Source organism: Scyliorhinus torazame, chromosome 10 (assembly GCF_047496885.1).
Source record: "Scyliorhinus torazame isolate Kashiwa2021f chromosome 10, sScyTor2.1, whole genome shotgun sequence".
Taxonomy (NCBI): Eukaryota; Metazoa; Chordata; class Chondrichthyes; order Carcharhiniformes; family Scyliorhinidae; genus Scyliorhinus; species Scyliorhinus torazame.
The window spans coordinates 182593206-182618161 of NC_092716.1; the positions used below are offsets into that span (position 1 = coordinate 182593206).

At 48.9% G+C, this 24956-nt stretch overlaps 1 protein-coding gene across 5 annotated transcripts in view; it reads left to right on the plus strand.

Moving 5' to 3' along the window:
- Positions 1 to 24956, plus strand: part of LOC140384409 (uncharacterized) — a 149325-nt gene that overhangs the window by 121414 nt on the left and 2955 nt on the right. For all 5 annotated transcript variants that reach the window (XM_072466085.1, XM_072466086.1, XM_072466087.1 and 2 more), the window contains one exon: positions 2936 to 3046. In XM_072466085.1, coding sequence (XP_072322186.1) covers positions 2936 to 3046 — 111 coding nt within the window. The remainder of the gene's footprint in view (positions 1 to 2935; positions 3047 to 24956) is intronic.

Genomic DNA, 24956 nt, shown 5'->3' on the forward strand with positions numbered 1-24956 from the left:
CGCTGAGTACTTAAATATGGATCAGTCCACCAACTCCAAGCAGTGGCGTAGGAGCTCTTCTGTTGCCTCGGACCAGCATTGCATGACCTTCTTAACTGGATTCTCCCGCTTAAGTTGCTGCTTGCATGCCAGGAGAAGGAGCACCTTTACTACCACATATATATTTACACAGGTTTGGTGGATTGGCCACGCTAAATTCCCCCTAAATTGGAAAAAAAAATAATTGTGTACTCTAACTTTATTTTAAAATATATATATATTAATAGTACTGCTTACACCTTCCTAAGGTTCTGAATTCTATTTTTTTCTAAGACCATAAGACATAGGATAAGAATTAGGCCACTCGGCCCATCGAGTCTGCTCCGCCATTCAATCATGGCTGATATTTTCTCATCCCCATTCTCCTGCCTTCTCACCATAACCCCTGATCCCCTTATAATCAAGAACATATCTATCTTAAAGACACTCAGTGATTTGGCCTCCACAGCCTTCTGTGGCAAAGAGTTCCACAGATTCGCCACCCTCTGGCTGAAGAAATTCCTCCTCATCTCTGTTTTAAAGGATCGTCCCTTTAGTCTGAGATGGTGTCCTCTGGTTCTAGTTTTTCCCACAAGTGAAAGCATCCTCTCCACGTCCACTCTATTCAGGCCTCGCAGTATCCCAGAAGTTTCAATTAGATCCCCCCTCATCCTTCTAAACTCCAATGAGTACAGACCCAGAGTCCTCAACCGTTCCTCATACGACAAGATCTTCATCCCAGGGATCATTCTTGTGAACCTCCTCTGGACCCTTTCCAAGACCAGCATATCTTTCCTTAGATACGGGGCCCAAAATTGCTCACAATACTCCAAATGGGGTCTGACCAGAGCCTTGTACAGCCTCAGAAGTACATCCCTGGTCTTGTATCCTAGCCCTCTCGACATGAATGCTAACATTGCATTTGCCTTCTTAACTGCCGACTGAACCTGCAGATTAACCTAGAAGAGAGTCGTGAACAAGGCCTCCCAAGTCCCTTTCTGCTTCTGGTTTCCGAAGCATTTCCCTATTTAGAAAATAGTCTATGCCTAGATTCATCCTTCCAAAGTGCATAACCTCACACATTGTATTTCATTTGCCACTTCATTGCCCACTCTCCTAGCTTGTCCAAATCCTTCTGCAACCCCCTTGCTTCCTCAATACTGCCTGTCCCTCTACAGGTCTTTGTATCATCTGCAAACTTAGCAACAGTGTCTTCAGTTCCTTCCAGATCCATGGGCTCTTAACTTATTTAACAGTCTCCTATGTGCACCTTGTCAAAGGCCTTCTGGAAATCTAAATAAACCACGTCCAGTGGTTCTCCTTTGTCTAACTTCCTTGTTACCACCTCAAAGAACTCAAACAGATTTGTCAGACACGGCCTCCCTTTGACAAAGCCGTGCTGACTCAGTCATTTTTTCCATGCACTTCCAAGTACTTCGCGATCTCATCTTTAATAACAGACTCTAAAATCTTACCAGTGACCGAAGTCAGGCTAACCGCCCTATAAGTTCCCATCTTCTGCCTCCCTCCCTTATTAAACAGCAGTGTTACATTAGCCACTTTCCAGTCCTCTGGGACCCTTCCTGCCTCCAGTGATTCCTGAATGATCACCACCAATGCCTCGACAATTTCCTCAGCTATCTCCTTTAGGACCCTGGGGTGTCGACCATCTGGTCCAGGTGACTTATCCACCTTCAGACCTTTCAGTTTCCCCATAACCTTCTCCTTAGTGATTGCCACTGCACTCACCTCTGCCCCCTGATTCTCCTGGAGCTCTGGCATCCCACTGGTATCTTCCACCGTGAAGACTGATGCAAAATAACTATTCCGTTTGTCTGCCATTTCTTTGTTTCCTATTATTACTTCTCCAGCCACGTTTTCCAGTGGTCCAATGTCTATTTTTGCCTCTCTCTTACCTTTTATATATTGAAAGCTAACTTGCACTAATTTTTCATCTTCTCTCCCCTTATTGCTTTTTTAGTTGTCCTCTGCTCGCTTTTAAATGATTCCCAATACTCTGGTTTCCCACTAATTCTTGCCACTTTGTATGCTTTTTGTTTTGCTTTTATGCTGTCCTTGACTTCCCTCGTCAACCATGGATGCCTTGTCCTGCCTTTAGCATGTTTCCGCCTCCTTGGGATGAATTTCTGATGTACCTCCCGAATAACCCCCCAAAACTCCTGCCATTGATGTTCCACTGCCTTCCCTGCTAGTCTCCTTTTCCAATCAACTCTGGCCAACTCCTCCCTCATGTCTTTGTAGTTACCTTTATTTAATTGTAATACCGTTCTATCTGACTCCAGCTTCTCCCTCTCAAACTGCAGGGTAAATTCTATCATATTGTGGTCACTGCTCCCTAAGAGTTCTTCACCTTAAGATCCCTAATCAAATCTGCTTCATTACACATCACCAAATCCAGAATTGCCCGGATTTTCCCCTTTGATCAGACATTTACATCGTAACCATATTTTTGCTGCTCGCACTGAATTTGTTTACAAGAAACAGATATCAATGTGGCACCAACAAGACTCATAATCGTGCGGTTTCTTGATGTATCACATTAATACCAGCAGCAAAATTAAGCACTATTTCCCCAGCGAGTGGATGTTTTACCTTTTGGCTTCTCAGGAAAAGACGAACAAGATCTCATGCTGATTTGACAATAAGAATTAGGAAGGATGGATTAAAATCAGCAGCAAAGTTCCTGCCCTTGATCATAGCCAGTGGCCTATGGCGCAAAATGCACGTCAGGTCATGACGGAATCAGATTCTGATATAATCAGTCAACTCTGTGTGCTAACATTCACGGTTACATTAAGTGCTCAAAGTGGCCACTTTGGGCAAATTAAATGTGATAAAGAGATAGTAAATGTGATAGCTGGGGGTGTTTCAACTCTTTACAACATCTTTACTTCAGGTTATGCACAAATCTGGTCAGTTCGTGGCTGCTCCCCACATCCCAAATGCTGTTCTTCTCAACATAGGCGACCTGCTGCAGAGGTGGACATCTGACAGATTGATATCCACGGTAAGATACCACTTGTTTTGGGTGAGTACAATCATGTGATATTAAAACAAAATGTTTTTAATATTCTACTTTTGTGCATGAAGATGAACGGCGCGATTCTGGTGCAAAAGGTAATTCCGCTTTGGGTCCATGCAGATGAAGGGTGCGATTTAATGGGACAAAAGCAAGTCCTGTTTTGGGCGTGGTTAGCGGGAAGGTTCTCGGCACTAAAGACATCGCTATTTAACGAACACTGCCCTTTTTTTTGGCCTCGGCAAGGAATGTCCTGTTGAGGCTGGACTTTACACCAATTTTAAATGCCGCCCCGATCCTACGACACTCCCCATCCCCCCTCAGCCACCCCACCATGGACCCACCCTCCGGCTCCCGTCGTCCCACCCCACATTTGACATTTTGCTTCCAGGTAGTTCTGTAACTTGAAAATCTACCCCATAATGAGCTGGCTTATCTGGAACTTCACAAACAATATAGACTGTCTTGGAGCAAAGTGACACTGTGCTTCCAGTATACTGGTCAGAATTATGTCAGCTCAAAATTTTCACATACCCATCCTTAAGATACTGGTTGCTATTGCAACCTAATGCTGCTTTCCTGTTGAATATGTAAAGTATCACGAAGCAAACTAAAGCCTAATTGTTTTGCAGTACAAAGTGATGTGACCGTCAATTCACCTGAGACAGAGAATAGAAGTGAACAGAGACTTTAATCAACTAGAACAGGGCCTGCCTGCGACTGCTCTGCAAGTGAGAGCCGCCTACAGGGCAGCTGCTCTTATATCTCCCCTCAAGGGGGCGGAGCCAGGGGTGGAGCCCACAAGGGCACCAACATGATACAATTAGTGTAGTACAGTGCAATAGTCCATAGGTGGAGCCTATATGGGCAACAGCGTGGTACAATGTAATACAGTGGTGAATGATTACCATAATACGTTCACCACATAAAGCAATTTATTATTGAACAATGTTTTCACTTGGAGGATTTCACTTTAATCTAATTCAGAAAAATCTATCCTTCTTATTTGCCATGGGGTAAAATATCTTGGCTGAGATCAATAGTCTGAAATATTTTAAAAGTCAAGAAAGCAGGACTCAGTCGCAACTTACCTGATTGTGCTTCAGGAAGATAATTCTGTGCTTCAGGAAGATCATTAACTCAGCAGAGGGCTCAGTCTTATTGCTGGGGCTACTGGCAGTAAGTTGTGGTGGGGCTTCTTTGTTAGACTTGCTGCAGCATTTGGCCTATTCCTGATTCAGCCGATTTTAATACTATAGGACCTCTTTTTTAAAACTCTTTTTATTGGCTTTTCTCATATTTATAAGCAGTTACTGTGTATATACATTACATTTTTCTTGCCGGCGCTAAGGTACTTTATTTTACAGAGGTTTGCTTTGTCCTTCATTTAATTAACTATGTACATTTTGTTGTCCTCTGGATCGGTCTATGATCCCCACCCCCGCCCCTGTTCCTCCCCCCGCCCTTCCCCTCCCCTCCCCCCCCCCCCCCCCCGCCCCCCACCCCACATTGGCTTTAGCACCTGTGGTGAATGTATTCACCAGAATAAGTTGTCTGTAGAGTACTATAATATGATCCCTTTTCCATGTAGTGTGCTGGTACCCTGGTGGTCTCCGCCTCTGGCTCCGCCGCCCGGACGGTATATAGACCGGCTGCCTGGGGGTGGCGCTCAGTTGTTACAGCGATCTCAGGCAGGCAAGGTCTTGTGTCATACAGCCATGTTCTCTCGCTCTCATCATCTACTAGTGGATTAATGGTACATCAATTTATTATACAAAGACATCACTATGGAAGCCGCTCTGAAGCCTGATAAATTGGAACTCGACGCACAAGCAGCAGAAGCTCATGAAATCTTCTCCCACTGGCTCCGCTGTTTTGAGGCCTACCTCGACTCCTCTGCAATGCCTCCCTCCGACGCCCTCAAGCTGCGCTTCCTCGTGAGCCACCGAATCTCGGGTACAATTCAGGATGCAGCCACGTACGACACGGCGGTTGCGATTCTAAAAAGACAGTTCGTGAAGCCCGTGAACGAAGTGTTCGGGCGGCACTTCCTCGCTACCCGCCGACAATGCGCCAGGGAATCGCTGGACGAGTATCTGGAGAGCCTGACCCTACTCGCCCGCGACTGCAACTACAGGGATGTGAAGGCCGACGAGCACACGAAGCTGATGATCCGGGACACCTACGTGGCTACATCCGACAGCGGCTGCTAGAAAATGGGGCCACTGACCTACAGGACACAGTAAAGCTAGCCTCCTCGTTAGCGGTGGCCTACCAGAGCCTCAGCGCGTTCCCGGCAGACCCAGCGAACCCCTCGTGGGCACCACAGATGCAGCCTTCACCAGACCCGACTACGTCCCAGGCCTGTGCCGCGCGGCTGCCCATTCAGCCCGGGGGACCGCCTTGCTGCTTCTGCGGTTAGGGCCAACAACCCCAACAGCGTTGCCCAGCCCGCACCGCGACATGCAGCGACTGCAGCAAAAAGGGACATTTCGCCAGAGTCTGTCTGGCCTGATCCAAAACCCCGAAGTCAAAAGCATACCAGGCCCGACCCACGGACTCACAGGCCCACAGACCCCACAATGTGGCTGTGTGCCTGCCGGTACCGCCCCCTTCAGACACGTCATCCGCCTCGTGCAGCACGTGGGGGCCGCCATCTTTAACCCAGGCCGACACGTGCGACCTGTGGGGCTGGCCATATTGGCCGCCATCTTCAGCACCAACCGACACGTGCGACCGACAGGGGCGGCCATCTTGGTCGCCATCTCCGACCCAGCCGGACACGTGCGACCCGTGGGGGCCGCCATCTTGCGACCCCGATACCTCCAACCATGCAGACTACCCGCAGCTCGGTGCAGTCACCCTCGACCAGTTGCGGCCAAAACACCTGAAGAACTCGATGATGGCTGTCCGGGTCAATGGGCACGAGACCCTCTGTCTTTTCGACTCCGGGAGCACAGAGAGGTTCGTCCACCCGGACAAGGTAAGGCGCTGCTCCCTCCACATCTACCCCGCGTCCCAAACAATCTCCCTCGCTTCCGGATCACATTCAGTGCAGATCCGGGAGCACTGTATTGCAAACCTCGCGACACAGGGCGCTGAGTATGCCCGTTTTAAACTGTACATCCTCCCTCACTTCTGCGCCCCACTACTGCTTGGACTTGACTTCCAATGCAGTCACCGAAGCCTGACCCTATAATTCGGCGGACCCCTACTCCCCCTCGCTGTATGTAGCCTCGCGACCCTTAAGGTCACCCCCCCTTCGCTCTTCGCGAACCTCACACCAACTGTAAGCCCGTCACCACCTGGGGTAGGCGGCACAGTGCACAAGACTTGATTTTTATCAAGTCGAGGTCCAGCGACTCTTGAGGGAGGGGGTCATCGCGGCCAGCAACAGCCCCTGGAGAGCACAAGTGGTGGTTGTCAGGACCGGGGCGAAGAATCGGCTGGTAGTGGACTATAGCCAGACCATTAATCGGTTCATGCAACTTGATGCGTACCCCCTCCCCCGCATAGTGGAGATGGTCAACCAGATCGCACAGTACCGGATGTTCTCCACGGTCGATCTGAAGTCTGCCTACCACCAGTTCCCAATCCGCCCGGAAGATCGCCACTACACTTTCGGTGGCGTGAGAGCAGCTGGTTAGTCAATTTCAGCGGGAGCATTGCGGAAGGAGGTTGCTGGGAGGTAAGTCAACCTTTAAAAGCACTTCTCTTTGCAGGGGCAGGCCAGTCGATTTCGGTGGCGTGAGAGCAGCTGGTTAGTCAATTTCAGCGGGAGCATTGCGGAAGGAGGTTGCTGGGAGGTAAGTCAACCTTTAAAAGCACTTCTCTTTGCAGGGGCAGGCCAGTCGATTTCGGTGGCGTGAGAGCAGCTGGTTAGTCAATTTCAGCGGGAGCATTGCGGAAGGAGGTTGCTGGGAGGTAAGTCAACCTTTAAAAGCACTTCTCTTTGCAGGGGCAGGCCAGTCGATTTCGGCGGGAGTGGAGCTGGCTGGTTAGTCAATTTCAGCAGGAGCTGAGAATTTTTCTTTTTTTTTTAAATTAGTTTTTTAGGCGGGATCAGGAAGTCGACCCGCGGACGTCTGGGAAGACCCTCACCAATAAATTCTGGTGGAGAGGAAACCCGAGACACTACACGTGTAGTGTCTCCCACCCGCCCTCCTCCTCTAACCTAATAATAAAACCCATTGGTCTGAGGTAAGTACCATATTTTTATTATATTATTATTTTTTATAAAAATTTAATTTAGTTGTTAGCCAGATCTTGGTAGAAAGTTAGAGGAATGGCAGGGAAGGGAGTGCAATGTTCCTCCTGCAGGATGTTTGAGGTGAGGGATGCAGTTAGTGTCCCTGCTGATTTTACCTGCAGGAAGTGCTGCCATCTCCAGCTCCTCCAAGACCGAGTTAGGGAACTGGAGCTGGAGTTGGAAGAACTTCGGATCATTCGGGAGGCAGAAGGGGTCATAGATAGCAGCTTCAGGGAATTAGTTACACCAAAGATTGGAGATAGGTGGGTAACTGTAAGAGGGACTGGGAAAAAACAGTCAGTGCAGGGATCCCCTGCGGTCGTTCCCCTGAGAAACAAGTATACCGCTTTGGATACTTGTGGGGGGGACGACTTACCAGGGGTAAGCCATGGGGTACGGGCCTCTGGCACGGAGTCTGTCCCTGTTGCTCAGAAGGGAAGGGGGGAGAGGAGCAGAGCATTAGTAATTGGGGACTCTATAGTCAGGGGCACAGATAGGAGATTTTGTGGGAGCGTGAGAGACTCACGTTTGGTATGTTGCCTCCCAGGTGCAAGGGTACGTGATGTCTCGGATCGTGTTTTCCGGGTCCTTAGGGGGGAGGGGGAGCAGCCCCAAGTCGTGGTCCACATTGGCACCAACGACATAGGTAGGAAAGGGGACAAGGATGTCAGGCAGGCTTTCAGGGAGCTAGGATGGAAGCTCAGAACTAGAACAAACAGAGTTGTTATCTCTGGGTTGTTGCCCGTGCCACGTGATAGTGAGATGAGGAATAGGGAGAGAGAGCATTTAAACACGTGGCTACAGGGATGGTGCAGGCGGGAGGGTTTCAGATTTTTGGATAACTGGGGCTCTTTCTGGGGAAGGTGGGACCTCTACAGACAGGATGGTCTACATCTGAACCTGAGGGGCACAAATATCCTGGGGGGAGATTTGTTAGTGCTCTTTGGGGGGGTTTAAACTAATGCAGCAGGGGCATGGGAACCTGGATTGTAGTTTTAGGGTAAGGGAGAATGAGAGTATAGAGGTCAGGAGCACAGATTTGACGTCGCAGGAGGGGGCCAGCGTTCAGGTAGGTGGTTTGAAGTGTGTCTACTTCAATGCCAGGAGTATACGAAACAAGGTAGGGGAACTGGCAGCGTGGGTTGGTACCTGGGACTTCGATGTTGTGGCCATTTCGGAGACATGGATAGAGCAGGGACAGGAATGGATGTTGCAGGTTCCGGGGTTTAGGTGTTTTAGTAAGCTCCGAGAAGGAGGCAAAAGAGGGGGAGGTGTGGCGCTGCTAGTCAAGAGCAGTATTACGGTGGCGGAGAGGATGCTAGATGGGGACTCTTCTGCCGAGGTAGTATGGGCTGAAGTTAGAAACAGGAAAGGAGAGGTCACCCTGTTGGGAGATTTTTATAGGCCTCCTAATAGTTCTAGGGATGTAGAGGAAAGGATGGCGAAGATGATTCTGGATATGAGCGAAAGTAACAGGGTAGTTATTATGGGAGATTTTAACTTTCCAAATATTGACTGGAAAAGATATAGTTCGAGTACAATAGATGGGTCGTTTTTTGTACAGTGTGTGCAGGAGGGTTTCCTGAAACAATATGTTGACAGGCCAACAAGAGGCGAGGCCACGTTGGATTTGGTTTTGGGTAATGAACCAGGCCAGGTGTTGGATTTGGAGGTAGGAGAGCACTTTGGGGACAGTGACCACAATTCGGTGACGTTTACGTTAATGATGGAAAGGGATAAGTATACACCGCAGGGCAAGAGTTATAGCTGGGGGAAGGGCAATTATGATGCCATTAGACGTGACTTGGGGGGGGGATAAGGTGGAGAAGTAGGCTGCAAGTGTTGGGCACACTGGATAAGTGGGGCTTGTTCAAGGATCAGCTACTGCGTGTTCTTGATAAGTATGTACCGGTCAGACAGGGAGGAAGGCGTCGAGCGAGGGAACCGTGGTTTACCAAGGAAGTGGAATCTCTTGTTAAGAGGAAGAAGAAGGCCTATGTGAAGATGAAGTGTGAAGTTTCGGTTGGGGCGATGGATAGTTACAAGGTAGCGAGGAAGGATCTAAAGAGAGAGCTAAGACGAGCAAGGAGGGGACATGAGAAGTATTTGGCAGGAAGGATCAAGGAAAACCCAAAAGCTTTCTATAGGTATGTCAGGAATAAGCGAATGACTAGGGAAAGAGTAGGACCAGTCAAGGACAGGGATGGGAAATTGTGTGTGGAGTCTGAAGAGATAGGCGAGATACTAAATGAATATTTTTCGTCAGTATTCACTCAGGAAAAAGATAATGTTGTGGAGGAGAATGCTGAGCCCCAGGCTAATAGAATAGATGGCATTGAGGTACGTAGGGAAGAGGTGTTGGCAATTCTGGACAGGCTGAAAATAGATAGGTCCCCGGGACCTGATGGGATTTATCCTAGGATTCTATGGGAGGCCAGGGAAGAGATTGCTGGACCTTTGGCTTTGATTTTTATGTCATCATTGGCTACAGGAATAGTGCCAGAGGACTGGAGGACTGCAAATGTGGTCCCTTTGTTCAAAAAGGGGAGCAGAGACAACCCCGGCAACTATAGACCGGTGAGCCTCACGTCTGTAGTGGGTAAAGTCTTGGAGGGGATTATAAGGGACAAGATTTATAATCATCTAGATAGGAATAATATGATCAGGGATAGTCAGCATGGCTTTGTGAAGGGTAGGTCATGCCTCACAAACCTTATTGAGTTCTTTGAGAAGGTGACTGAACAGGTAGACGAGGGTAGAGCAGTTGATGTGGTGTATATGGATTTCAGCAAAGCGTTTGATAAGGTTCCCCACGGTAGGCTATTGCAAAAAATACGGAGGCTGGGGATTGAGGGTGATTTAGAGATGTGGATCAGAAATTGGCTAGCTGAAAGACAGAGGGTGGTGGTTGATGGGAAATGTTCAGAATGGAGTACAGTCACAAGTGGAGTACCACAAGGATCTGTTCTGGGGCCGTTGCTGTTTGTCATTTTTATCAATGACCTAGAGGAAGGCGCAGAAGGGTGGGTGAGTAAATTTGCAGACGATACTAAAGTCGGTGGTGTTGTCGATAGTGTGGAAGGATGTAGCAGGTTACAGAGGGATATAGATAAGCTGCAGAGCTGGGCTGAGAGGTGGCAAATGGAGTTTAATGTAGAGAAGTGTGAGGTGATTCACTTTGGAAGGAATAACAGGAATGCGGAATATTTGGCTAATGGTAAAGTTCTTGAAAGTGTGGCTGAGCAGAGGGATCTAGGTGTCCATGTACATAGATCCCTGAAAGTTGCCACCCAGGTTGATAGGGTTGTGAAGAAGGCCTATGGAGTGTTGGCCTTTATTGGTAGAGGGATTGAGTTCCGGAGTCGGGAGGTCATGTTGCAGCTGTACAGAACTCTGGTCCGGCCGCATTTGGAGTATTGCGTACAGTTCTGGTCACCGCATTATAGGAAGGACGTGGAGGCTTTGGAGCGGGTGCAGAGGAGATTTACCAGGATGTTGCCTGGTATGGAGGGAAAATCTTATGAGGAAAGGCTGACGGACTTGAGGTTGTTTTCGTTGGAGAGAAGAAGGTTAAGAGGAGACTTAATAGAGGCATACAAAATGATCAGGGGGTTGGATAGGGTGGACAGTGAGAGCCTTCTCCCGCGGATGGATATGGCTGGCACGAGGGGACATAACTTTAAACTGAGGGGTAATAGATATAGGACAGAGGTCAGAGGTAGGTTCTTTACGCAAAGAGTAGTGAGGCCGTGGAATGCCCTACCTGCTACAGTAGTGAACTCGCCAACATTGAGGGCATTTAAAAGTTTATTGGATAAACATATGGATGATAATGGCATAGTGTAGGTTAGATGGCTTTTGTTTCGGTGCAACATCGTGGGCCGAAGGGCCTGTACTGCGCTGTATTGTTCTATGTTCTATGTTCTATGTACACTGCTTTTGAAGCAACCGGCCGACTCTTCCACTTCCTCAGAGTCCCGTTTGGCGTCACTAATGGGGTCTTGGTTTTCCAGAGAACGATGGACCGAATGGTGGACCAGTACGGGTTGCGGGCTACATACCCGTACTTGGACAATGTTACCATCTGCGGCCATGATCAGCAGGACCATGACGCCAACCTCGAGGTTCCTCCAGGCCGCACAATCCCTCACCCTCACATATAACAAAGAGAAGTGCGTTTTCTGCACAATCTGGCTAGCCATCCTCGGCTATGTCGTGGAGATTGGGGTCCTTGGGCCCGACCCGACCGTATGCGCCCCCTCATAGAACTTCCCTTTCCCCACAGCCTCAAGGCCCTCAAACACTGCCAGGGGCTCTTTTCCTACCATGCCCAGTGGGTCCCGAACTATGCGGACAAAGCCCGCCCACTTATCAAAGCCACTCTATTCCCCCAGGCGGCTGAGGCCCGAGCGGCCTTCAGCGACATCAAGGCAGATATTGCCAAAGCCGCGATGCACACGGTGGACAAGTCCATCCCTTTCCAGGTAGAGAGCGATGCGTCAGACGTCGCCCTGGCCGCCACCCTCAACCAGGTGGGCAGGCCAGTAGCCTTCTTTTCTAGAACCCTCCACGCCTCCGGGATTCTACACTCCTGTCGAGAAGGAAGCGCAAGCCATTACGGAAGCTGTGCGGCCGGTAGGAGGGTTCACCCTTGTCACCAACCAACGGTCAGTTGCCTTTATGTTCGACAAAGCACAACGGAGCAAAGTAAAAACCGACAAAATCTTGAGGTGGAGAATCCAACTCTCCACCTATACTTATGATATTAAGTATCATCCTGGGGAGCTCAACAAGCCCCCGATGCCCTGTCCCGCGGTACATGCGCCAGCGCGCAAGACGACCGACTTCGGGCTATCCACATTGACCTCTGTCACCCGGGGGTCACTCGGCTTATCCACTTTATTAAAGCCCACAACCTGCCCTACTCCACTAAGGAGGTCAGGGCCATGACCAGGGATTGCCAAGTCTGTGCGGAGTGCAAGCTGCACTTCTACCGGCCAGACAAGGCCCACCTGGTAAAGGCCTCCCGGCCCTTTGAGCGCCTCAGCATCGACTTCAAAGGGCCGCTCCCTTCCATCAACCATAACGTATACTTCCTGGCCGTCATTGACGAGTACTCCCGCTTCCCCTTCGCTATCCCATGTCCCGACATGAGCTTGGCCACTGTCATAAAGGCACTGCACAGCATCTTCACCCTGTTCGGTTTCCCTGCTTACATCCACAGTGACCGGGGCACCTCATTCACGCGCGATGAGCTGCATCAGGACCTGCTCAGTAAGGGCATCGCCTCGAGCAGGACTACGAGCTACAACACGCAGGGAAATGGGCAGGTGGAGAGGGAGAATGCAACGGTATGGAAGGCCGTCCTTCTTGCCCTTCGGTCTAGAAGTCTCCCGATTCCCCGCTGGCAGGAAGTCCTCCCCGACGCGCTCCACTCCATTAGATCGCTCCTCTGCACAGCCACGAATGAGACCCCTCACGACCGGTTGTTTGTCTTCCCTAGGAAGTCCATCTCCGGGGGTCTCGCTTCCACCCTGACTGACAACTCCGGGATCTGTCCTTCACCGGAAGCATACGAGGAGCCATAAGACCGAACCCCTGGTCGAGAGGGTCCAGCTGCTGCACGCCAACCCCCAATATGCCTACGTTGCGCACCAAGATGGACAGCAAGATACGGTCTCCCTCCGGGACCTGGCACCTGCTGGATCCCATGCCAACGCTTGCCCCCCACCTCCCATCTACCGCCACCCCGTCAACTCTTTCCGCCCCCCCCCGGGGCTTCTGTACTGTCCCGAGCCTACGCTGCCACCATCCACCTCCCCCTTACCACTATCCACCACCCCCCTGCCGCCAACCACCTCCCCCCTGCCTACCCCCACTCCTCAACCGTCGCCGACACGCCGGACCAAAGCTCCAGACGACACGCTCCTGGAGTCAACGACTACATCGGCAGCATCCGCCACACCGCCAGGGCTGAGGAGGTCCAATAGAACAGTCCGGCCTCCAGACAGACTGAACATTTGATGAACCCACTTCATTTTTTTTAACAGGGGGTGAATGTGATGAATGTATTCACCAGAATAAATTGTCTGTAGCGTACTGTAATATGATCCCTTTTCCATGTAGTGTACTGGAACCCTGGTGGGCTCCACTTCTGGCTCAGCCCCCCGGATGGTATGGCGGCGCTCAGTTATTACAGCAATCTCAGGCAGGCAAGTTCTTGTGTAATAAAGCCTATGTTCTCTCGCTCTCATCGTCTAGCAGTGGATTAATGGTACACCAGCACCCTACCTCTTCTCTTGTGGTTTCCCTACCTTCCTTCCACCACACCCCCCCCCCCCCCCACCCCCTCAGGTTGCGCAGCCCTTTGATTCCCCATCTATCTTTTTTTTTCCTCCTTAGCTTACTCCTCGCTGCTGGCCTCGAACAGGTTTTGGAACAGGCCGATGAACTGCCCCTAAGTATCCAGGAAGCCTTCCTCTGACCTTCAGGTGGCGTACTTAATCTTCTCCAGGTGGAGAAATTCCGAGAGGTCAGCGAGTCAGTCTGCAGCTGTGGGTGGTGCTGCCGATCGCCAGCCGAGCAGGATTCTCCGGTGTGCGATTAGGGAAGCGAAAGCAAGGGCGTTGGCCCTCTTCCCCATGTGCAGCTCTGGCTGCTCCAATACCCCGAAGATTGCCACTATTGGGCATGACTTCACCCTCACCCCCACATCCTTGGACATTGCCTTGGAGAAGGCTGTCCAGAACCCAGCATGCTTGGGGCAAGCCCAAAACATGTGGGTTTGGTTGGCCGGGCCCCTCTGGCACCGCTCACATTTATCCTCCACCTCCGGGAAGAACCTGCTCATTCAGGTTCTGGTCAGCTGCGCTCTGTGCACCACTTTGAGCTGCATTAGGCTTAACCTTGCATAAGAGGAGCTGGAGTTCACCCTGCTCAGTGCTTCACTCCAGAGTCCCCATCCTACCTCTGTCCCCAGTTCGTACTCCCATTTCTGACTCATCTCCTCCAATGTTGTTCGAGCTCTGTCTAGTAGCTGTCCGTATATTTTCCCACATAGCCCCCTGTCATGTGAGGTTACCTTTAAGACATGGATGTTTAAGCAATGTACCTTTAAGAAAACAGTGATGTCAGAGAGTGGGTGGAGCTGAGGTTAGGTCAGCCATTTTGCAGTTTAGTTTTGCAGTTGGACAAAGCAGTTTGTGTGTGTTTCCAGAGAACTGCAGGAAGACAGCAAGGTGCTGGAGCTGAAGTCAACCAAGCTAATATATCTCTGCCATTCTACAGAAAATATATATATCCTTTAACTTGATGTGATACTGTTTAAAGGTGTTAAGTCTCTTGGAAGTTTGAAGGAACATTTGAAGGAGTTATTTACTGTTGCAATATTTTCTGAGTTATCTTTGAAGTAAGGGGTGTTAAGAGATCCAATGTTTATTTCAGATGTCAAGTTGAGTTCATGAAAAAATTTTGTGTTTAAAAACCCACGAGTCCATAATTGTAATTCCACACCTAGGGAAAAAGCCGTGTGCTAGGAAAAGCAACAAATCCATTAAAGGGAGAGGTTGGTTGAACTCCATGATACATTTTGGGGTAATGAAAAAGCCTCGCCCATAACAATTGGGGGCTTGAGGGGGATAAAAGTCTATCTATTGGATTGGCTTTCGTGAACGTAAAGGCAGTGAAGGATTGTTGCTTTTCTGGTGTGGTATTTTAGTTTAAGTGGGGAGAGTGTTGTGAACAATGGTTCTTTCAGAGGCTCAGACGTTTTTGGGGGTGGAGAATGGACAGAAACGAAAAGCAGACTGTTAGATTTGGCAAGAACATTGCAGTTAACATTACCTGATAAAATGCGAAAAGATGAGGTAATTATGGCGGTGGTTAAGCATTTAAAGTTGCCTGAGATAGAGTTTGACTCATTGGAAATGGCAAAAATTCAGTTGAAAAGTAAACAAATGGAACATCAGAAAGAATTAAAGTGGCTGGCATACGAGAGTGAGAAAGAGGAAAAAGAAAGAGAAAGAGAGAGAGAGGAAAAAGAAAGAGAAAGAGAGAGAGAGGAAAAAGAAAAGGAGAGAGAAGAAAGGAGAAAAGAAAGAATAGCCCTAGCAGAACAAAAAGAAAAAGAAAGGGAGATACAGATCAGGGAAAAAGATAAAGAGAGGGAGTTTGAACTTCAGAAAATGGCCAAGAAACATGACAATCAGTTAAAATTGGCAGACGTAAAGGGAAATGTACAGTTGGATGATAGTGATGAAGACAGTGAGAAAGAACGTCATAGTCGAAGGCTTGGTGGGAATCTATTTAAATATGTCCAAGCATTGCCAAGGTTTGACGAGAAGGAAGTGGAAGCCTTTTTCATTTCATTTGAGAAGGTAGCTAAACAACTGAAATGGCCACAGGACATGTGGGTGTTACTGATTCAAACAAAGCTGGTAGGTAGAGCGAGTGAAGTGTTTGCATCACTACCGGAGGAGGTATCTGGAACGTATGAGGAGGTGAAGAAATCCATCTTAAGTGCAGATGAGCTAGTGCCTGAAGCTTATAGACAAAGGTTTAGAAATTTAAGGAAAGAATTTGGTCAAACATACATGGAGTTTGAAAGGCTCAAACAGAGTAATTTTGATAGGTGGATAAGGGCTTTGAAAATAGACCAAATGTATGAAGCTCTCAGAGAAATTATACTTTTGGAGGAGTTTAAAAATTCAATTCCTGATGTAGTGAGAACTCATGTGGAAGAACAGAGGGTTAAAACTGCGAAATTAGCAGCGGAAATGGCAGTTGATTATGAATTAGTTCATAAATCAAAGATTGGTTTCCAACATCAGTTTCAGCCAGTGAGGGATAGAAACTGGGGACATGAGAAATACTCAAGTGGTAAAGGTAAAAGTGATCTGATGGGAGACAATAAAGAGAATGTATCTCAGATTTAAAAAGAAATCCAGGAGGGTGGAAAAGAAATGAAAAGTTTCAGATGTTTTCACTGTAATAAACTAGGCCATGTAAAGTCACAGTGTTGGAAGTTGAAGAAAAGCACTGGGAAGGCTGATGTGGTAAAACAGGATAAGACAGTGGGGTTTGTGAGAGTGGTAAAGGAAAGCCCAAGTGAAGTGAAGGAGGTGCAAACGATTGTACAGCCTGTTCAAGAAGTAATTGTTAAGAAGGTGCCAGATGTCTTTAAAGAATTTACTTGTGTGGGTAAAGTTTACTCATGTATATCAGGAGGAGCAGGTAAAGAAGTCACAATTTTAAGAGATACAGGGACTAGTCAATCTTTAATGGTAAGAGATGAGGAATTATGAAGTTTGGGAAGAATATTGCCAGAAAAGGTGGTGCTATGTGGAATTCAGGGTGAGAGGAGGAGCGTTCCATTATATAAGGTAAGGTTGGAAAGTCCAGTGAAGAGTGGTGAAGTGGTAGTAGGGGTAATAGACAAACTATCTTGTCCAGGAATACAGTTTATCTTGGGTAATGATATAGCTGGATCACAGGTGGGAGTGATGCCTACTGTGGTTAATAAGCCAGTGGAAAATCAGACAACTGAAGTGTTGAAGGACGAATATCCTGGGATTTTTCCGGATTGTGTAGTAACAAGGTCGCAAAGTCACAGGTTAAGACAAGAGGAGAAATCAAAGAGTGAAGATGAAGTTCAAGTGCAATTATCAGAAACGATTTTTGATCAGATGGTTGAAAAAGAACAAGAACAGGTGGAGGATGAGGCGGGTATTTTTAGTTCAGGAAAATTGGCGGAGTTACAACAGAAAGATGTAGAAATAAAACGGATATATCAGAAAGCATAGACGGAAGAGGAATCTAAGAGTATACCAGAGTGTTATTACCGTAAAAATTATGTCTTGATGAGAAAATGGAGACCTGTACATATGCAGGCGGATGAAAAGTGGGCAGAAGTTCATCAAGTAGTATTGCTGGCAGGGTATAGAAAGGAGGTGTTGCGAGTTGCACATGAGGTACCAGTGGGAGGTCATTTGGGAATAAGGAAAACTCAAGCTAAAATCCAGAAACATTTTTATTGGCCTGGATTACAAAAAGATGTAGTTAAATTTTGTCAATCATGTCACACATGTCAAGTGATAGGGAAACCTCAAGCAGTGATAAAACCAGTGCCCTTAATACCCATTCCAGCATTTGAGGAACCTTTTACAAGGGTCCTAATTGATTGTGTAGGACCGCTTCCTAAAACAAAAAGTGGGAATCAATATCTTTTGACTGTAATGGATGTGTCTACTACGTTTCCAGAGGCCATTCCAGTACGTAATATTACAGCTAAAAGGATTGTGGAGGAGTTACTTAAATTCTTTACTAGATATGGACTACCCACAGAAATTCAATCGGATTAAGGATCGAATTTTACTTCAAAGTTATTCAAAGAAGTTATGGATAGCTTAGGAATAAAACAATTTAAAACAACTGAGTACTATTCAGAATTGCAGGGAGCATTAGAAAGGTGGAATCAGACATTAAAGACAATGTTGAGGGCGTATTATCAAAATTATCCAGAGGATTGGGATAAAGGAATCCCATTCGCATTGTTTGCAATTAGGGATGCACCTAATGAGTCTACCAAATTTAGTCCTTTTGAACTAATTTGTGGTCATGAGGTAAGAGGACCAATTAAATTGGTTAAGGAAAAATTGGTGGGTGAGAAATCGGAAATTACACTATTGGATTACGTGTCAAATTTTAGGGAACGATTAAATAGAGCAGGTGAATTGGCTAGACAACATTTGAAAGTTGCACAAAATGTGATGAAACGGGTAGCGGACAAGAAATCCAAAGTTCGTAGTTTTGCCAGTGGGGATAAAGTTTTAGTGTTGTTACCAGTGGTAGGGGAGTCTTCAAAAGCTAGGTTTTGTGGACCGTATCAGATTGAAAGGAAATTAAGTGAGGTGAATTATGTGGTAAAAACACCAGATAGAAGGAAGACTCACCGAGTGTGTCATGTGAATATGCTTAAAAGGTACTTTGAAAGGGAAGGAGAGAAAAAGGAGGTTTTAATGATTCTCACTCAAAGTGACAAACCAAATCCAGATGACTGTGAATTTGACATACCTCAAATTAAATTGGAAAATGAGGATGTTCTTAAAAATTGGGATGAATTGTTAAGTTACCTTCCAGAGGAAAAAATAACTGACCTGAAAGAGTTATTGATATCACATGGGCAAGTTTGTAGAGATATATTGGGAAGTACTAAAATGGATGTAGATGTGGGAAATGCTGTTCCTCTCAAACAACATCCATATAGACTTAATCCTTTAAAATTGGCACAGGTTAACAGAGAGATTGAGAGTATGCTTAAGAATGGCATAATTGAAGTGGGTTGCAGCCAATGGAGATCACCCATAGTGATGGTACCTAAACCAGACGGTACCCAACGTTTGTGTGTGGACTATCGAAAAGTGAATACAGTTACAAGAACGGACTCTTAACCTATCCCACGTTTGAAGGATTGCATTGAGAAAGTGGGACAATCTGCTTTTATTTCCAACTTCCAGACATGGAAAGAGCATTTAAAACATCGTATGGAGTTCTCCGATCAACTTCAGGAGGCGGGTTTGGTGATGAACCTAGCCAAAAGTGAATTTGGAGAAGCCCAAATCACTTTCCTTGCGGAGTTTCCGTTATCCTCAAGATAAAGGGAAATAATGCGATTTCTTAGCATGAGTGGATTTGAACGAATAGCTGTGCAAAAGTGTTGTGACGTGATTACTCCACTGATGGAATTGCTGAAGAAAGGTAAAAAAGTTCAATGGACAGCAGACTTTCAACAGGCATTTGACTGCCTGAAAGCTCTGGTAACCAATGTTCCTGTATTGGAGAATTACAAGGGACTCGGTGGTCAGATTGAACTAAAGTATCTGATTCTAAAGAGAAATGCCGAGGAGTAAAGGAATGGATGGATCATGCAGAGACTTTGTTCAAAGAGACTGTCAATCGAGAAGGATTTCGGTTGGAGGAAGAACAAAGAAAAATTTACTATATTATTATACCTGTTTGCAGGTATATTTACTGTGTACATTTCTTAGTGGATGGTGCAAAAGTGAAAAATGAAACCATCTTGAAGTTGATGGTTTATTTATTTTTTCTAGGGGGGAGGTGTCATGTGAGGGTACCTTTAAGACATGGATGTTTAAGCAATGTACCAATGTACCCTAAGAAAACAGTGATGTCAGAGAGTGGGTGGAGCTGAGGTCAGGTCAGCCATTTTGCAGTTTAGTTTTGCAGTTGGAAAAAGCAGTCTGTGTGTGTCTGTGTGTTTCCAGAGAACTGCAGGAAGACAGCAAGGTGCTGGAGCTGAAGTCAACCAAGCTAATACATCTCTGCCATTCTACAGAAAATATATATATCCTTTAACTTGATGTGATACTGTTTAAAGGTGTTAAGTCTCTTGGAAGTTTGAAGGAACATTTGAAGGAGTTATTTACTGTTGCAATATTTTATGAGTTATCTTTGAAGTAAGGGGTGTTAAGAGATCCAATGATTATTTAAGATGGTAAGTTGAGTTCATGGAATAAACAGTATTTTGTGTTTAAAAACCCACGTGTCCATAATTGTAATCCCACACCTAGGGAAAAAAGCCGTGTGCTAGGAAAAGCAGCAAATCCATTATGGGGAGAGGTTGGTTGAACTCCATGATACATTTTGGGGTTCTGAAAACGCCTCGCCCATAACATACCCCTTCTCGCTGCTTGTGCATATCAGGTCCTCTTGTAGTGTGTTTTCTGGGGCCCTGGGGTGCCGAACTGTCTCTTTGCGGAGGAAGTATTTTATTTGGAGGTGTCTCAATTCCTGTCCTTCTGCTAGTTTCCACTTCCTCGTCAGTTCGTCCAGTGTCGCCAGTCTGCGCCCTACATAGAAGTCCCCGACCGTCAATGTGTCCCGGTCCCGCCTCCATCCTTTGAAGGTGGTATCTAGCATGGCAGGGGGGAATCTGTGATTGCCACAGATGGCGGCCATTTCTGACATTTTGGTTATCCCAAAGTGCTATCTCAACTGGGTCCACGTTTTCAGCGTGGCCGCTACCACTGGGCTTGTTGTGTATCTTGTTGAGGGGGATGGGAGTGCTGCTGTAGCCAGGGCCCGGAAGGCCATTCTTTTGTAGGATGCCTCCTCCATTTGTACCCAATCTGTGTCGGGTTCTTGTACCCATCCCCTCACTCTTTCTCCCGTTGCTGCCCAGTGGTAGTATTGTAGGTTCGGTAAAGCCAAGCCCCCTTTGAGTTTTCCTCTTTGCAGGTCGGTTTGGGAATACTCGGGTTCTTATCCCCCCCCCCCACACACAAATGCCATGATTAGACCGTCAATGTTTTGGAAAAAGGTCTTGGGGATGAAGATCGGGATGGATCTAAACAGGAGGAGGAACCTTGGCAGTACGTTCATCTTGATCGTCTGCTCTCTCCCCGCCAGGGAGAGTGGGAGTGAGCCCCACCGTTGAAGGTCTTTTCTTTCTTCCTCCACCAGGCTGGTCAGGTTCCACTTGTGGGTCTGTGTCCAGTCTCTGGCTATTTGGATCCCCAGGTAACGGAACCTGTTCTGGGCCGTTTTAAATGGGAGCCCCTTCAGCTCTGTCCCTCCCCCTTTTGGGTTCACTGAGAATGCCTCACTTTTGCCCAGGCTAAGTTTGTAGCCCGAGAAGGTTCCAAACTCTTTCAGTATTTGCAGTATTGCCTTCCATCCCTCCTGTGGCTTCGAGACATAGAGGAGCAGGTCATCTGCATAGAGAGAAACTCTGCTCTCTGTCTCCTCTCCGGATTCCCTTCCAGCTTTTTGCGTCTCGTAGAGCTATCGCCAGGGGTTTGATCGCTAGCGCGAACAAGAATGGGGACAAGGGGCAGCCCTGTCTTGTTCCTTTCTGTAGCTGGACGTATTCAGAGCTGGTGGTGTTAGTTCGGACACTTGCGTTGGGAGTGTTGTTCAGGAGCCGCACCCAGGTGATGAATCCTGCTCCTAGCTCAAACCGTTCCAGTACCTTTGTAGCGCACAAAGACTCCCGAGAGACGAATAGAGGTGAAGTCGATGAGGCTTTATTAAGCGTGACTCGTTCCCCGCAGTTCAGCAACAGACTGGAGCCGCGGGGAGAATTCCTGGTTCTTATACTCCGCCTTCAGGGCGGAGCTAGAGATCAACAGCCAACCAGGACCCGGGATCTGTCAGCCAATTACATACGGCTTCACAGTCCCACATGACCCCTAATGCATGCTACCACATTCACCCCTTGTTAAAAATGAACCCGGCGGGGTGGTGCTTCGCATGGTGGTAGGGGTTTACAAGGCTGGTCCTGGGAGGAAAAAAACTTTTGCATGTCATTACAGTGCCCTACACTGGGCTATGTACAGGGTTTTTTTTGTTTTGAACTATTTACAGTATTCGTAAGAGGGAAAAGGAAAAAAAAAACATTCTCGTTAAAGTCCACAACATTCTAGTGTTATACCGATGTCACCACTCGGGCGGACGGTCTGGTCGTCCTTGTCGATCGCCTCAGCCCCGGTGGTGGTGGTGCTTGTTCCAGTGTTGTTGACTCCGGGAACTTTACGGTTTCTGCTTCAGCTTCACTTCTGGTCGGACCTGGGAGGAGGACCGATCCTCCCGGGAAGGGGGCTGTCGCGGGGTGCGCCGGTGGCAGGGAGGGGGTGATTGGTGTCGAGGGGGTGTGTGTGTTGCCGGCGGGCGCCAGATCTCGCAGGGAGACCATGTCCTGTCGGCCGTCGGGGTACTCCATGTAGGCGTACTGCGGGTTCGCGTGGAGGAGGTGAACCCTCTCGACCAACGGGTCCGACTTGTGCGCCCACACATGTTCCGGAGCAAGATGGGTCCTGGGGCCGCCAGCCAGGTCGGCAGCAACGTTCCAGAGGAGGACTTCCTGGGGAAGACAAGGAGGCGCTCATGGGGCGTTTGGTTAGTGGTGGTACACAGTAGCGACCGGATGGAGTGGAGGGCGTCCGGGAGGACCTCCTGCCACCGTGAAACTGGGAGATCCCTGGACTGTAGGGCCAGTAGGACGGTGTTCCAGACCGTGCCGTTCTCCCTCTCTACTTGCCCGTTCCCCCGGGGGTTGTAGCTGGTCGTCCTGCTCGAGGCTATACCCTTGCTGAGCAGGAACTGGCGCAGCTCGTCACTCATGAAGGAGGACCCCCTGTCCCTATGGATATATGCGGGGCAACCGAACAGTGTGAATATGGTGCTAAGGGCTTTAATGACTGTGGCCGCTGTCATGTCAGGGCAGGGGATGGCGAAGGGGAAACGGGAGTACTCGTCCACCACGTTCAGGAAGTATGTGTTGCGGTCGGTGGAGGGGAGGGGCCCTTTGAAATCCAGACTGAGGCCTTCAAAGGGACGGGAAGCCTTGATCAGGTGCGCACTATCCGGCCTGAAAAAAATGCGGTTTGCACTCTGCGCAGATGTGGCAGTTCCTTGTGACTGTACGGACCTCCTCCACGGAGTAGGGGAGGTTGCGGGACTTTATAAAATGGTAGAACCGAGTGACCCCCGAGTGGCAGAGGTCCTCGTGGAGGGTTTGGAGACGGTTAATTTGTGCGTTGGCACCTGTGCCGCGGGATAGGGCATCGGACGGCTCATTCAGCTTTCCGGGACGGTACAAGATCTCATAGTTGAAGGTGGAGAGCTCGATCCTCCACCTTAAGATCTTGTCATTTTTAATTTTGCCCCGCTGTGCATTATCGAACATGAAAGCTACCGACCGTTGGTCAGTGAGGAGAGTGTATCTCCTGCCGGCCAGGTAATGCCTCCAATGTCGCACAGCTTCCACTATGGCTTGGGCTTCCTTTTCCACTGAGGAGTGGCGGATTTCTGAGGCGTGGAGGGTTCGGGAGAAAAAGGCCACGGGTCTGCCCGCTTGGTTAAGGGTGGCCGCTAGAGCTACATCGGAGGCGTCGCTCTCGACCTGGAAGGGGAGGGACTCGTCGATGGCGCGCATCGTGGCCTTTGCGATATCCGCTTTGATGCGGCTGAAGGCCTGGCAAGCCTCTGTCGACAGAGGGAAGGTCGTGGTCTGTATTAGGGGGCGGGCCTTGTCTGCGTACTGGGGGACTCACTGGGCGTAGTATGAAAAGAACCCCAGGCAGCGTTTTAGGGCTTTTGAGCAGTGCGGGAGGGGAAATTCCATGAGGGGCCGCATACGTTCGGGGTCGGGGCCTATTATCCCATTGCGCACTACATAATCCCAAGATGGCTAGCCGGTTTGTGCTAAAAACGCACTTGTCCTCGTTGTATGTGAGGTTCAAGGCTTTAGCGGTCTGGAGGAATTTTTGGAGATTGGCGTCGTGGTCCTGCTGATCGTGGCCGCAGATGGTTACGTTGTCGAGATACGGGAACGTGGCCTGCAACCCGTGTTGATCAATCATTCGGTCCATCTCCCGTTGGAAGACCGAGACCCCGTTTGTGACGCCAAATGGGACCCTTAGGAAGTGGTATAATCGCCCGTCTGCCTCGAAAGCTGTGTACTTGCGGTCACTTGGGCGGATGGGGAGCTGATGGTAGGCGGACCTGAGGTCCACGGTGGAGAAGACCTTATATTGGGAAATCCGATTGACCATGTCGGATATGCGGGGGAGAGGGTACGCATCTAGCTGTGTGTACCTGTTGCTGGTCTGGCTATAGTCTATGACCATCCTTTGCTTCTCCCCTGTCTTTACTAGTACCACCTGTGCTCTCCAGGGACTATTGCTGGCCTGGATTATGCCTTCCTTCAGTAGCCGCTGGACTTCGGACCGAATAAATGTCCGGTCCTGGGTGCTGTACCGTCTGCTCCTAGTGGCGACGGGTTTGCAATCCGGGGTGAGGTTTGCAAACAAGGATGGGGGCTCAACCTTGAGGGTTGCGAGGCCGCAGATAGTGAGTGGGGGGATTGGGCCGCCGAATTGGAAAGTTAGGCTCTGCAGATTGCACTGGAAGTCTAATCCCAGTAATGTGGGCGTGCAGAGTTGGGGAAGGACGTAGAGCCTGTAGTTTTTAAACTCCCTCCCTTGCACCGTTAGGGTCACTATGCAGAAGCCTTTGATCTGTACGGAGTGGGATCCTGCAGCTACAGAAATCTTTTGTGCACTGGGACGGATGGTCAAAAAACAGCGTCTTACCGTGTCGGGGTGGATGAAGCTTTCTGTGCTCCCGGAGTAGACCAGGCATGGTGTCTCGTGTCCGTTGATCAGCACCGTTGTTGTCGTCGTCTGGAGCGTCCGGGGCCGTGCTTGGTCCAGCGTCATTGAGGCCAGACGTGGTCGTAGTGCTTCAGCGTCTTCCTCGAACCCCGTGGAGCCGTCGATGCTGGGGTCCATTGTTGCCGTCCAAGATGGCAGCGGGGATGAACAAAATGGCCGCCCCCATGCATCGCACATGGCTGGGGGGTCACAAGATGGCGGCGGGGGTGGACAAAATGGCCACCCCCATGCGTCGTGCAGGGCTGGGGGTCCCAAGATGGCGGCGCCCCTCCTCCCCTCGTGGTGGCCGGGACCCAAAATGGCGGCGCCCGCGGGTCGCACATGGGGCGCTGGGGGGGGTTGGGGAGCGTTTGGAACGCGCAGGACTCCTTGTTCTCCGGGGACAGCGGCGACCCCCCGGGACCGGCACACAGCCGCGAAATGGCCCTTTTTCCCGCAGCTCTTGCAAATCGCTGCG